This window comes from Cnephaeus nilssonii (genome assembly GCF_951640355.1).
Source record: "Cnephaeus nilssonii genome assembly, chromosome: 14".
NCBI classification, from domain to species: domain Eukaryota; kingdom Metazoa; phylum Chordata; class Mammalia; order Chiroptera; family Vespertilionidae; genus Cnephaeus; species Cnephaeus nilssonii.
The window spans coordinates 25315505-25330273 of NC_137085.1; the positions used below are offsets into that span (position 1 = coordinate 25315505).

The following is a 14769-nucleotide window of genomic DNA, read 5'->3' on the forward strand; positions in this document are numbered from 1 at the left end:
CCAAAAAAAAAATATCACTTTTGGAGCCTAAATTCTCTGGATTGACCACCAAAAGTGATTTCAAATATCCTGGAATAATGACAGACTGTGTTATGTAGCCTCAGTGTGGATAGTATGAAATAGCTTCATAAATTCAGAAAGATTGCATGAGAGGAGACCAAAGTTCCTCTAGGGAGGAGGTCTTTATTCCAGAATGCTTTTCCAGCACTCTCTCTCACTGAAACCAGAGGTGCAGTAAAGCTTGGTATTAGGAGCTCAGACTTTGGGGTCCAATACACTTGGCTTCTAATTCTATTTCTGATGCATATTAGCTTTGTGACCTTGGGCAAATCAGTCCTTTAGCCTTTCTCAGTTTTAATCTTCTCATTGTGAAATAGAGATCATAACACTTACCTACATGGTATTGCTACATGGCACCTGATATGTGAAGTGTTCACACTCAGAACATTCAACAAATGGCAGGGAGAGCACTGTGCTAAAGCTTTGACAAGTATCATCTTATTTAATCTTCGCAAACCCCAGGAAGTAGATATTATAATTATTATTCCATAACACTAATGAGAAAGCGGAGTCATTAAAAGGTTTAAGCAGTTGCTTAAGGCCAACCAGCTACTAAATGATGGTGTTGGGATTTTAATCTAGGGACCTGCATGGGTCCAAAGCCTAAGCCCTTAACCACTGCATTATTATGCTAGACTATTATTTGAGACTTGACTTCAAGAGATGCTACTTGTAATCAGAATAAGAGTCCTCAACCTTTGGTGCTAACGATCTGCCATGCTTCTCCTATGAAGTCTTGTGATCAGGGGCAGAGAGGAGGCTTCCCCGACCAGAATGAGGGTAGGAATGAGGGAAGGAGGATAAAAGCGGGTGTACCAATCATAACACTGTAACCTAAAAGGAGAACACACAATGGGCACACTCACACACTCTTTCCCAGCTGTTCAACCAGAAGTTTGAAATACTGATTAGACCTGGGCAGGGAAATCTGGTAGGAGCTGCCAAGCCAGACCAACCAAGTGGGGATTCCTGGACTGGTCTCTCTTTGATTTGTGGGCAATCTGTATTTCTCAGTTTTTTTTTTTTTGGTCTTAGAGTGAGGATAACTATCCCTACAGTTCATGGTTCTTTAAGTGGTTAAATGAGACAATAAACCACAATGTCTAGCATGCAGAAATTGCCCAATAATTGTGATTTTTTTTTTCCTTTCCATCTTTGGTGAGACTCTGTCTTACTAGAAGTTTGCTTTTCCAAGTCTTTTTTAAAAGCTGCCTTAGAGTCATATTTATACATTTGCTTAGAAAATCCTTTCTCGTGGTTCTTCTCTTTGTTATCCAAATTTCTGGCAATTTTCAGAATTCAAACTGATGATATTTTACTACATGCCATATGAAATAGGAATGTTGATATATTTTGGTTGACTAAAATAACAATACTGGTAATCACTTATGGTCTTCAAATGTTTTCTCAACCATCTTTCCTGTGTGGCTGGTGATCAAAACATCCCTCTGAGGTTAACTGTTGTAATCATGTCCACTGTAGGGATGAAAAAGCCAAGAGCAGGAGCCAGGTGACACAGCTAGGAAGCAGCAGAAGTGGTGTTCCATCCCAGTCCTCCTGATGTCAAGGCCACAGCCACTCCTCTCTATCAATGGTCTAATCCCTCGAATAAGCAGCAGATCAATCAATGCCAATGCAATTGGGTAAACTGCTTAAGGGTAACTTAAAGCTCACCCAGAAGGTTTGATCACAATATGAAAAAACCAGTAGTCACTTTGTCTAAACCATGAGAGAAATCTGCAAATTGTAATTCACCTGCGCAGATTTTCATTGGCACAACCACCAGGAATCCTGCAACAATGGGTATGACAGATGCAGCACTGTCAAGACCATTTGTTAAGGGATTCAGAGACCCAATAAGGCAAAATTATTTGGTTCAATGGATGCACTGGAATTGCGAAATGAAGTGAGAAATATAGGAAAGGTATGAAAACTGTTTAGCACAGTGGCAGGCACAAAGTCAATCAATCAACTCTTATTACTAGTATCATGAGTAGAGACCCTGATCGTTCATTCAAAAGCAGGACATTATAAAACTTACTCTGGAATAATCAAGTTCTCTGGGCGTTGAGTCTGTTAAAGCTCGGACAAGGGCATTCATCATACAGCTCGGAGGAGAAGGTGGAGAGGGCTGAGAAGGTTCCTGCTGTAATGGGCTCTTTGGTTTTGAAGGCAGCCGACCTCTCCTCCCCTTCAGACTATCTGTACGGACAACTGATGGCAAGGGAAAAAGAGAAAGAATGTCTTCAAAGATATTCATGCATAGCCATAAATCACAAAAATGAATTAAAACACTTTACAGTCGAGCAATCATTAATGAGACCAACCATTTAAAAGTGGCAATAAGTTTGGAATAATATTCACACAACGATTTAATGAGAGTTGAAACAAGCAGCATAAAAGCCACTCCATACTTATATTTGGTAATGAATTAGTCCTAAGAGTCTCCTTCTTAAATAGAACAAAGATGTATGTACACAAGCTCTCTATTGATTTTGAGAAATTAGAAAGTAGTCCTCAGCTATTTTTAAATGTAAACATACACTGTAACAACAAAACGTTGGAAGGAAAGGAAAACGAGGAAAATTCACCATTCTAATGTAAATATTAGCATTTTTTTCAGTGGTATCTGAGAATACATATAAGCAAGTTGGATAAAAAGCATTATATTCATACCTTCTTTAACCATTCCGACACTGAGACACTTCTGAAAACGACAGTACTGACATCGGTTTCGACGTCTCTTGTCTACAGGGCAGTTTTTATTTGCCAGGCAAACATATTTAGCATTTTTCTGCACCGTTCTCTGAGAAAATACAATACAGAGATAGTCAACTAATAGTTTCTGGAAAGAGGTAGAACCTGACAAGATGTATTTTAATTACAATGTGAAAAGCGACAGTGCAATTCGTATAATTAGATAAATTTAATTTCCTAACACGCTAGCCTGCAGGAAAAACAATTTTATTAGTGTTAGCTGCTGACAATGAAAATCATCTCAGATTGTTCTGAAGCAAGTCTCAGGAGACATCCAAGTCTGAATGATAAAATCATATCTGAAATTACCAGGTCAACATATCATACCTTGGAGGATTAGATTATCTCCACTTTTAATATCCCTCTGGGAACAATTTTCTACTTGTTCCACTCCCCTGATTATTGCTGACCTTATTAAAATAAAATCAAAATTATCTGGGATGTACTTTGTTGGCTATCACTTTTGTAAGTCAAATATTACAGTAACTAGCTTTGTTTCCCAATAGAGATGAAATCATAAAAAGCAAAAATCAGGATTTGTCTAGTTAAAATATATAGGAAATAATGTTTAAGTGCCCAAAAAATCCCTTTATCAGCCTTTGTAATTTATATTTAATAGGGTAAATGGCCATTTTTGAGACTTAAAATCAAAATCTTAAAATTGGACACTAAAAACCACTATCACATCCAAGAAAGGAATAAAGAAAAACCAAAACAAAAAGAAACGAGAGAAAGAAATATGAGAGCCATATATTTTCAATTAAAATTCCCATTGACTTGTTATTTCATAAATGACTATTGACATAGACATCAAAATAGCCATATTGTAAAACATACTTCATAAAACTTGGACTTGGATATAAAATAATGTTGTATTCTTCAGATGTAATTTTAAAATGGCACATGGAGAAATAATTGAGCATAATTTTATGCTCCAAGTATAAGGGAGGCTTGATTAAAAAACCCCACAAAAAACATGTGTGCAACTGGATGTGTGTATTTACCACTTAGGGTAAAATCATTCAGAAATTACCTGAATCTATACAATTCCAAATAGAGCAGAAAGTTGAAATTTATTTGATAAGCCTAAAAAAGAAAAGAAATCTGGGTAACTTGGGGTTGGTAATCTATTTCTTTGCCCAAAATTCTAGGCTTATTTTCAATCTTTACTTTCAGCAATTCTCAGCCCTCGTTTATCAGTTTTCACCCTGTCATCTTTTAATTCCACTTTAGGAGATCATTTTTGCTTATATAAAACTTAAAAAAAATCTAACAAAGCCAGATACATTTTCCCTGCCTTTGTAGGTGATTTTAGTTTAAAATGCAAAATTCCAAAACACAAACATGCTTCTGAGTTTCCAGCATTTAAATTCTCAGCACTCTTTAAGGGTAGGGAACTTGTGTTTCCTGATTGAAGTTCTCTTCATCGAACATGCAGTAATTTCTAAAACTCTATTTCTTGCCATTGTCCTCAAGGTTATATGCCAATCTGAGTGCTTGGCGGCATTTTGCTTCAGGTATACATTTTTCCAATAACCTGAAACCTTTCCCACAGTCATGTGTGCCTGCACAGTTTAAGGACAAGGAGAGATCGTTACAGTTCAATCACTGAATTCCATCATTAACTGCATTTCATGTCACATTTTTAAAGAATTCAATTTAATGGTAGAAAGCCACTGGGTAAAACCTGCTCCCATTCCCTTAATTAACAGATCTGTGGGATGGTTCTCTCCCATCCTACCCCCCGCCCTTTCAAATATAGATTTGTTTTCAAGGGATTGCTACAGAAAAGGAACCCTGTTGGGGAACACTTAATTGACATTTCTAGACTAAGAATGTATTACCACTCCTGTATTTTGGTCAACTCTCAATTATTCAGGGATGGTTATATTTGAAGTTACTTGCACTTCTCTTAATTGTTTTTCTTCCTTTTCCCCTTTTTGGCTACCTGTTTTCACTGCCCTTCAGCATTTCCACTGAAATGATATAAAAACCAATTTGTGAAAGGAATGCAGTTTCTTGAAAGTAGCCCTGGTAAAGCTTGAGTAGTTAAGACTAAAAAATGGCTAACCTGAGGGCTCAACATTTAAAATATCATGATCCTGTACTTGCCTTCTGTATGGTTGCAAAGTCTTTCCATAAGCATTTTTTCACTTTTCTGCAGAATGCAATTAATCACATGATTTCTACTCCCAGATCAAAAGTAACTGTTGCTTGTGGGTATGATAACCAATACACAAACACGTGCATTTCTACAAATACTTTGTAGTTTTGACTTACAATAAACTATTGTTTTTTTATGGCCCTTTAAAGATTATAAAATGCCTTCATAATTGTTTTATCCCACTTAATTCTCACAGTCCTTCTCTGAATTTTATTCACCTGATAGGGAAACTGAGGCCTAGAAAGAAGTATCATGCCCAATGTCATACAATTGGTAGGGGACAGATCAAGGCCTCCTATTTGAGTGTCCAGCCTGCTCCCAGATACATCCTGTAGGCCTCCTAAATCCTATTACCCAATCAGCACCCAGCTTCCCCTTTCCCTCCACCTGCCCAGCATGTAGGCTAGGGAGTGATTACTGTGGGACAGTGATGGCGAACCGATGACACGCGTGTCAGCACGGACACGCGTAGCCATTTCTGATGACACGCGGAGGCGGCTGCATGGCGAGGATGAAACATTTGCGAAATAATGTTTTTTCCTCAAAGTGACACACTACCCGAGTTATGCTCAGTTTTTTGGCGAAGTTTGACACACCAAGCTCAAAAGGTTGCCCATCACTGCAGTGTGGGAGAACATGTGTGGTTTTGCAAATGCCTGAGATAATGGCCAGGGGAGTGGGGATTGGGGAAAGTGGCACAGAATTAAGTGTCTGAAGAAGCCGGGGAGTCAACAGCAAAAGCAGAGCAGCAAGAGGACAAGGCCTCTTTCCCCTGCGTGTTATAAAGAGCACCGAACTCAAGGGTCACCACGTGCTGATAAATCACTGTTTACAGGCTACCCAGAGCTTCACTTCCCTGGGCGTCAGCTTCCTCATGGGTCACATAGGTGGAGGCTGGAGACCTTCCTGCTGCAAAATTCTCCTCTGGGTCAATGAGATCATGAACAACTTCCACACCTGGCACGGTGTGTGGCCCAGAGGTAGAGTGAATTGGTGAAACCCCAGCTTCTCTCTTCTACGAAGGGAACTGTCACAATCTGCATCTAGTCAGTGGCCTGTTCTACAGCTGCAGAGGTGTGAAGACCATGTGCACTTTGTGGGTCATGCAAACATGAGCTGGCATCCTGTCTCCCTCTCCCTCTCTGAGTGTGTGTCCTGGGTCATTGAATAACCCTTTCAAGTCTCCATGGCCCCGTGTATGAAACATGGATAATTAAGATCTACCTTCAAGGCACTTAATAAAAATAGCTAGTAAGTGGCCAGAATCCACTCTCAGGTCTGTCTGATTCAACAGTCCTAGCTCTTAACTGTGAGGATTAAAGGAGATACAAATGTCCATGGCCTGGCACACAAACCCTTCTCCTCAGGACGGACAGGGGAGAAATGCAATTAGGTTTGTGCACTTTTGAGATCACAGGCCCCTTGGAGAACCTGCCCAAAGCTTCCCCCAGAAAAAAAAAAAAGATCATAAGAGAAGGCCAAGTCAGGAAGTTCACAGCTCCTCAAATCCATCCGGGGCGGCCTCCTGTCATGGCCTTCAGGTTCAGCCACCCCGAGAAAGTGGACGTGAAGGTGCTAGGCTACAGGAACGCCGCTCAGATCGGGAAGGACCCACTCAGAGGCTCCCTCGAGCGGGTGGCTCAGGAGGCTGGCTGGCTGCGGAGGGAGGGGCGCCAGGGGGAGGCGTGCGCTCACCTTGAAGAAGCCCTTGCAGCCCTCGCAGGTGCGGACGCCGTAGTGCTGGCAGGCGGCGTTGTCCCCGCACACGGCGCAGGTGCCCTCGCCGGAGGACGAGCTCCTGATGGGCGGCGACGGCAGGCTGGGGCTCTCCCCGAGCAGGCTGGACGCGGTGGGGGAGGCCGTGAGGTTGAGCGGCGGGAAGGCCAGCGCGGCGGCCCTCTTGGGCAGCGGCAGCCCGTAGGGGTGGCCCTCGAGCGCGGCGGCCTGGCTGCCCGCGGCGGCGGCGGCGGCTCCCAGCGGCAGGCTGAGCGCGGCGGCGGCCGTCGGGTCGTAGCGGAGATGGTGGCCGCCGGCCGGGCTGGGCGCCGGCGGGTGCGGCGGGGAGGGCTTGAAGTGGAAGAGCGGGAAGCGCGCGCCGGACAACGCCTTCATCGGCGGGTCGAGCAGCGGGCCGGGCGCCAGGCAGCCCTGCGCCGAGGGCAGCGCGTCGTCCCACAGCGCCCCCGCCTGCGGGGGGAAGCCCGGCGTGGTGGGGGTGGACGGCGGGGACTGCTTGAAGTACATGGAGGTGCTGGGCAGCACCTCGTCCTCCGGCCCGGAGGAGGGCGGAATGGATGGCTCTTGCGGCGGCGGTTGCTGGTGGTGGTGGTGGTGGTGATGGTGGTGGTGGTGGTGGGGGAGATGGGGGTAGCTGTGCGGGTGGCCCTCCTCCACCTTGATCAAGGGTCGCGGCCCAGGGGGCTGCATTTGGTACTGGCAGGAGGGCTTGACTTCGCTGTAGCCCTCCACGAAGGTACTGAAGCTGGGCAGGGACGTGGTGGCCCTGGCCGTGATGTCGGTGCTGCCGAGGTCCATGGTCGTCAGCTTGGTGTAGTCGGGATTCATGATCTCCGCGGTGTACTCTGAGCTGTAGGTCTGCGCTGCATAACTGGAACCTGGAGGCGAAGGGCTATACTGGGCTTGCACGCAGGGCATATCTGCAGGGACAGGGCAAAGGGTCTTTTCAGAAGCAAGTCAGCACGCTTTGCTAGCATGGCTCTTGAATTCTAGGCCTAGGAGACAGAGAGGAAGTGACATCCTTTTCTCCTCCTGGTAGCACACATCTACAAGCCCAGTGTTTCCTTCCTTCCATTGCTGGGGAGAGAGCTGAATCCCTTACAGACTGTCAAAGGGCCTACAGGATGTCAAAACCCAGCCTCCTGGGGACCTCTGTGCCCACCACCTTTCTTCCCTTGCCCTATCCTCCACCAGATCTGGGAAGTTTGATGTCTTCTCTCATAGGCCCAGGGATGTTTTTAAGTTAATTGGAGTGACTTCAGCCGCTAGTTTGGGGGGTGGAGGCGGGAGAGGAGGGTGCATAAAGAAAGCCAGTGAATGCCTTGTTGGTTTATTTTTGGGGGAAGAGGTCACTGGTCTCCCAAGTCACACACATTGACTTATAAATTCTATGAGTTAGTAAAATAAATAAATAAATAAACAAACAAAACAAATAAAGGTGTCCTACATGGGAGTTACTGGCCAAGGGAAACAGTGACATTCTAACATTTTGTAAGTGCCAACTAAGGGTACCCACACATATTGTGGTCGCTTTTTCTTCCACCCCCTTCCCACTCTTCCAGACAGGGCCAGCAGCCTGCACAAGCTGGGACCCTGCTGATGACTTCAGCCAGCTAGGTGTTGAGGTGGGAGAGTAGGCCCAGGAAGTGGACTGGGGGAAGTTTGCACCATCTGCAAAGAAAAAGATCAGCAGCTGCAACATAGCACCCACCAAACCTGCTCTGCCATATACAATATACAGTATATATGTATATGTCTATATATATGTCTATATATATATATATTATACACTTTCCTCAATTCTGACTAATAAAATACATCAGTGGCTGTTTTATGACATTATAGCTGTCATAATAGGTGAGTTAGTTTTACATATTATCTGATGACAGAATAATTAGGACCCCTACAAAAAGAAAGCGGTTTCTTAGTATTAGTTTCTCTGCCAGTTTGACTCTATCGAGCCCCCCACAGCAACTGGTACCCAGGGTGCTTACTATTGTTCAGAGAGGTTGAGCTGGATGAGAGGGCCCTGAGAAGTATTGGATCTAATGAATAACTTACCTAATGATTTCCCTTTCTTTATGGCTAAATGTAAGTGGTAAAATGGGCAATTTCTGGTGGTTGGTTTTTTTTTCTGAACCAAAGGAAAACCAGGTGCTTAATGTCTATTTGGAGCCTATGGTGTAAAATGTGTGACTAATAGAAGAGTGAGTACTGCACATTTCCTCTGACATCTTTCTCTTACCCACATTTCCAAATCTGATTGAGTCATGGGTGTATGGGATGAAATCTTGACTTGAAAAAAGGTGATGTGGGCCTGTTGGAAGAAGCAGTGGTGAGGAGAGGCCAGTTCAAGCCTTTATTTTTCAAACAGGGCCTTAAAAACACTCACTGGATGGAAGTTAGAGGATTACCTATCCTGCTTTGCAGTTGTTGGGGTGAAATGAAAGGCTAGTCATTTAAAAGCAAGAACACTGCGTGAGGTTTCATCTCTTCTCCTTCTCCCTTTAGACCTCTAGGATTTCCCTATTAGTCATTCTTCCTGGCCAATCCCTGCCTATTGCTCTTGTGTCTTTCTGTGTTTCCCAGCTAGACAGTGAGCTTGCTGGGACTGAGTTCTATTTATCTGCCTATCTTTGGTGCCTACACAGGCCTGGCACCTGGTATCTCTCTGACAAATGCATAAAGAGATGTTACAAGCCAAGCCTGCAGTCCTTCCTTTTGCCAACTTAAATTGACTCCTTGGGTTTCAGGTCAAATGCTTTTTTCTCTTTCCCTCTGAGCTTCAAGAATCCACACTTCTGCACCCAAGTGATTTGGCTTTTATATAAACAAAAAATACTCGATGTATTGCTCTAAGTGACCCCATCATTCTTTAATGAATAAACTGCACATAAAGGAAGAGCAGAAATGAAGACACTAAAAGTAAAATATCCTAATCTATGGTGTATTTGTATTTTTCTTAGGACAAATGTTTTTTTTGAGAAACGCAATGCTTAATTTAATCTGGCGGCTCCGCTCGGTAGCAACAGGGTGTGGTATCCAGAGGAGCTTCCTGCAAGGAAGCCACCTGTGCTGTGAAACGCGCAGCCCGCAGGCACTGTCTTGGCCGCTGGGCACTTCGACCGCCTTGCCCGCTGGTAGTGTGGCTCCCCTCCCCCGCCCCCCAGCCGGGTTGGAAGAAGGGGTGGGTCGTGCCTTCAGACCTACCTGGAGGATATCTTGCGCGCTGAATGGTGGGGCTGTGGGTCTCTCCAGCGGAGGCTGAGAGTGAAGGAGGCGGAGACGGACGACTAGGCGAAGCGGCGGCGGTGCTGCCCAGCTCCGCCGAGGGTCCAGTCTCAGGGCCGGGGCTCGCCGGGCTGCGCTCTTCCGCAGTGGGCCCTGCGGGCACCCGGAGAGAGAACAAAGGTCACAGCAAGTCCAGGCTGAGTCGCCGGGGCCTGGGCTGGGCGTATGGGGAGTTGGTGGAGGCCTCTAGAAATGCCATGTTAATGACAAAAAAAAAAAAAAAAAAAAATCTAAGGTGCCTGGAGTCCTGAAACAAGAGGCATCGCACCACCTTGGGGTAGCCGAGGAAAGGTGGTCCCTACCAGCCGCGCTCACCGCCCTTTTGTGGCACCCGAACCCAGGCTACAATGGCAAAGCCTGACATCGCCCAGAAATCGATCCTCTGCCCCCCACAATCGGTTCCGAGCTCACGAAGTTAGGAAAACCGAAGAAAACAGTGGAGGAAAGAGTCCCGCCCAAATTCGGAGGGTTGGGGGGGGGGGGTCAGTGAGTGTGCACGAGGGGGAAATAGTCATTTTCCAATTCCGCCCGCTCCCACCCCTCCAACACAAATTTCCACGTCGCATAGGAAATGCACAAGGTCCGGAACGAATGCGTGCATGCCCCCGAGGAATGAAGAAAGTCCGCTTTTCATTCTAAATGCTAATGGAGCTTTGCGTCTATTAGCCGCGAGTTTCGGGGGCCAGGGGTCAAGCAAACAAAAGGGCACAGGGAAAATAGGCCCGCGCTGGAAGCCAGGCGAGAAGGCGGGTGGCGGTTACAGCTGAAGGGGAGGTCGGAGGGAGGCCCCCTGCACCCAGCGGGCGGTCTCCTTGAGGGTGGGCGACTTCTAGGCTCTGGACCCCCGGGCGGCCCGGAGGGGGCACAGCCGGAGGGCGCCGGCGCGGCTCGCGGCCCAGCGTCTCAGCGAAACTTTGTAGCTGGAAGCACAGCTCCGCGGGCCTCGAGGAAGGATCCCCCTGCCGCCAACTCCGGCCTATAGCGCCACCTTGGTCCGGACCCATGCCCAGCCGAATGGGAGGCAACGTGGAGCCAAACATAAACAAAACCCCCAAATCCTCGCGGGCGCGCGGGCTGCGAGAGGGTCGTGTAAGTTTCATTGCCTGCAACCTCTACGCCCATGGCTTCCTTGAAGAAGGAGAGGTACTCGGAGTTTTCAGGTCCGGGGAGCCCTCGAAGGAAATGGGGGAGTCCCTTGACTCCCCAGTCCCAGGCCTAGCCCCAGCCCCAGCCCCAGCCCCCAGCTGATCCTACGGAAAGCTTGAGCGAACTCTAGTACAAGCACGGAAAGATCTTCCCACGGTTGTAGCTAGTGCTTCCAGCCCTTCTCCCCCCCGCCCCCCATCTTCAGTGGGGTCTCCAGAAACCTCCCATCACCTCTCCCAGAGGTGCCCGCATCCCCGCCCTGCCCCGGGGCCTTTCAAGCGGAGCCTTTCTCTAAGGATCGGCCTTTGACTTGGTGGACAAGGGTCGCGTTTCCTGGAGCACCAGCGTTGGAGGGGAAGAGCCACACCACGTTTCCTACAGATGAGCCAAGCGCCCCTCGGTTCCCGCCCCCCCTCCGCCCCCCAAAACGTCCGGTTACCTAGGCGAAGCCTCCGCGCCTGGAAACACTTTCGGTGGCTCCTGCTCGCGGCCGCGGGGCCGGGAGCACGGAGCCTCGAGGTTGTAAATCAGGAAGAAATAACTACCTCTGTCAAAGCCCCTTTCTTTCTCGTGGGCAGACGAAAGGAACACCCCCGTGTTCCCCTCCCGGTGGTGAAGCGAGTGGAGGAAACCGTGAAACGCACCATTGTGACCCCGGCCCCTCCGCGGAGTTTCCAACCTTGGGGAGCGGGGGCGGAGGCTGGGCGGGGGCAGGAGGAGTGGAGGAGACCGACAGAATGGGAAAGACAGAGATTCTCAGAAAGACCGAGGGAGAGGAGACAAACCGCGGGGAGAAATCCTGCGGGCGCAAGGTCCCAGGGAAGGGAGTGGGTGGGTGCGGGGGGGAGGGAGCGGGTGTGGAGGCTGCTGTGGCCTGAGGAGTCTTCGTTACTCACACGGGAGCATCGTGTTCCGCTACGACAACGCGAATAAACTCTAACTTCATTCATTGTGCCCGGTCGCCGCGTTGGGCACGCTCCTCTTTCCCAAACTTAGTTCTAGAAAACATGTCTTGGTCGTGGGAAAAGAAGATGGAATTTACGATGAAATGACCAAGCAGGCGCCCTGTATGTCTCTCCCGGCACCCCAAGGCTCTGGGATCACAAACGGCCCGAGATTTCGGATCCCCAAACTCCCTGCAGCTAGCTAGCTCTTCCCTTTGGAGTATGGAGGCATAAAGAAGAGGCAATACCTAGGCAAAGCCTCCGCGCGCCTGGAAACACGTTCTTTGGAATCAAGGGACAAATGCTGAAACTTCACGAGCGCCCCAAACTCCCAGCAGGTTCGAGAGGTGCCTTTGGGAGCCGGTCTCCGCAGGCTGCGCTGGCACGACCGCCCTGCCCTCTCCTCTCCACCGAGAACTTTCAATTCTATGAAAACACTCGGAGCAACTTCTCCAAAAGCGCGAGTTCTGTCCGTTAAGAGGAAAACATGCCTTTCTCACAGTGCGCCAAGCCTGGATGAGAGGGACGCCGTCCCCACGCGTGTCGGAGTGCGGGAGTCCGCAATTACACCCGAGCACCTCCGAAGGGAAAAGTGTAAACGGGCAGGTCGGCGACGCCGGGCAGACGTGCCTAGTGGAGCCCCAGGCTCATTTCAATACAATAAGCCACATTCCTACAGTTATGCCCTCTTTCCTGAGATCCTCCGAGCGCCTTTGCAAACTCCGGCGGCTGCTGCCCTGGCCCCTTTCCTCCCAAGCTACCTCCCCGTCCACCAGCTCGGAGTCACTCTTAGGTGTATTCACTTGGACCCCCGGAGCCCCTAGGTTCAATCCTAGTTAAAAGGCAGGAAAATTACTGCCGTTCATCACCGGAGCTGCAACTCCCCGCCGCCGCCGCTGCCGCCGCCGCCGAGAGCATCATTACCATGACAACTAGAGCTGAAATACCCTGAATTACATCTCTGGAGCTGCTACTGCACAAACCCCGGTCCTCCTCTTTGTTAGAGGCTTTTCGCCCCTCCGGGTGGGGGTTGGAATCCCACTAGCTCCAGAGATCCCCGGGGGTCCGCTGCCGGGGAAAAGTTTCAGATCTGAACCCCCCCGCCTCTCAGCAACCAAAGCGGCAGCGAGGAGGTGAGGGAGGAAAACCCCACGCTCAAAGTTGTCAATTTCGGGAGCGACGCTTCCCAGTGTGCCAACTTTTTAGCAAGTCCCCCAATGAACCGGGCGAATCTCAAATACGTACTTGAGTGCTGTGGCGGTTCCGTCTTTAGAGCGAGTTTCTAGAGAGCTGCCCCGAAATCTGCGCTTGGGGGGGAGTCACAGCTGCTGTCCCGGAAGGGCTGCGGTGTACAAGTCCAGCGGCTCCCGGAGGCGGTGAGCGGCTGGCAGGGGATGCTGCGATCCCGACTCATGGGAGAGCGCCGCCGAGGGGTTCCGCTGGCGTCCCGGCTCCGGCCGCGACCAGGGGAAAGGATGCCGCCGCCGTTCCCACCTCCACGGCCACCGCTGTCAGCGTTGCAAAGTGAGCCCGGGAGGGGCGTCCGGCTGCCGTGCCGCGCTGCACCCGCGAGGGTGCAGGGCGAGAGGGGTGTGAGCGCGCGGGAGAGAGTGGAGTGTGTGTGCGGAGCGTGTGTGCGCGCGTGTCTGTGTGTGCGAGTGAGGGAGCGGGTGTGAGCTTGTCTGTGTGTGGGGAGCGGAGGAGGAGCAGGAGCTGGAGGGGTGGGGGGCGGGAGCCAGGAGACTCCGCTCTCCCGGCTGCGCGTTCGCTCGTTCTCTCGGCACGTCATTTATGCCACAGGAGCCCTAGCGGCCTCTCCATAGAGTGCCTGGAATGCGAGACGTCAATGTGACGCCATGGGACGCTACGTCACCCTCCTCCTCCCTCCCCTGGCCCAGCCGGTTCCGCGTGTGCGAGGGAGTGTGTGTGTGTGTGTGTGTGTGCGCGCGCGCGTGTGAATGTGCGCGCGCGCGCGTTACCCGGCCATTCGCCGGGCGGCACAATGGAAACTACGCGGTGCAGCCAGCCCCAGCCCGGAGGCCTTTCCGACCCGCGCTGGCACCCCCCTTTGCAGTGGCGCTGCTCGCCCGGGCACGAGTCTGAGAGAGAGAGAGCAGCGGCCCGCCCGCGGGTCAGGCGGGACCGCCCAGCTGTCAGGCTCGGGTGGAGCAGCGTTGGAGGAGTGCTGCTGGCGCGCCTCCGAGGCTGCCCCAAGGCAGGAAGCCAGGGCGAGGGGGTAAGAGAGAGGACAGCTCTTCCGAAAAGGAAGGCTCCGCCAGCCAGCTTCTCCGAGGGACCTGGCAGGGGGTGCAGAAGGAGTCAGGCTCCAGACCAAAGATTCCCCTGAGGTGCAGCTGCGCTTTCCGCCAGCCACAGTTCTAGAACTGTTTACGTCTGTCCGGCCCTCTGCGCCTCCCATCCTTGACTGGCTGTGTGTTTTACACAGGGATGCAGATGGCTCTGGGAAGATAAGGTTTTATTCCTTTATACTTAAGGTGTGCGTTTTGTAAATGTAACCCAACTAAGTGTACCTTCACCATTCCCCCCGCGCGCGCTGCAGCAGAAACTATTTAAATGTGTGTCAAACAAACACAAACGTATTGAACGTCTGAGCGGGTCTGACTATTGCAAATGTCCCCCCCCCCCCCCCGTCAGAAATGGAACCCTCAG

At 49.7% G+C, this 14769-nt stretch overlaps 1 protein-coding gene across 2 annotated transcripts in view; it reads right to left on the reverse strand.

The window, feature by feature from the left end:
- The window catches only part of NR4A3 (nuclear receptor subfamily 4 group A member 3), a 33322-nt gene extending 19512 nt beyond the window's left edge, over window positions 1-13810 (reverse strand). The window contains exons 1-6 of one of the 2 annotated variants that reach the window (XM_079790944.1): window positions 13345-13810; window positions 9929-10102; window positions 8235-8389; window positions 6677-7638; window positions 2737-2866; window positions 2102-2274 (exon numbers count right to left, since the gene is read on the reverse strand). In XM_079790944.1, the coding sequence (XP_079647070.1) occupies window positions 2102-2274; window positions 2737-2866; window positions 6677-7638; window positions 8235-8238 (1269 nt within the window). In that variant the 5' untranslated portion in view covers window positions 8239-8389; window positions 9929-10102; window positions 13345-13810. The remainder of the gene's footprint in view (window positions 1-2101; window positions 2275-2736; window positions 2867-6676; window positions 7639-8234; window positions 8390-9928; window positions 10103-13344) is intronic. The other variant, XM_079790945.1, reaches the window with a different exon arrangement.
- Between the last annotated feature and the right edge of the window lie 959 nt (window positions 13811-14769).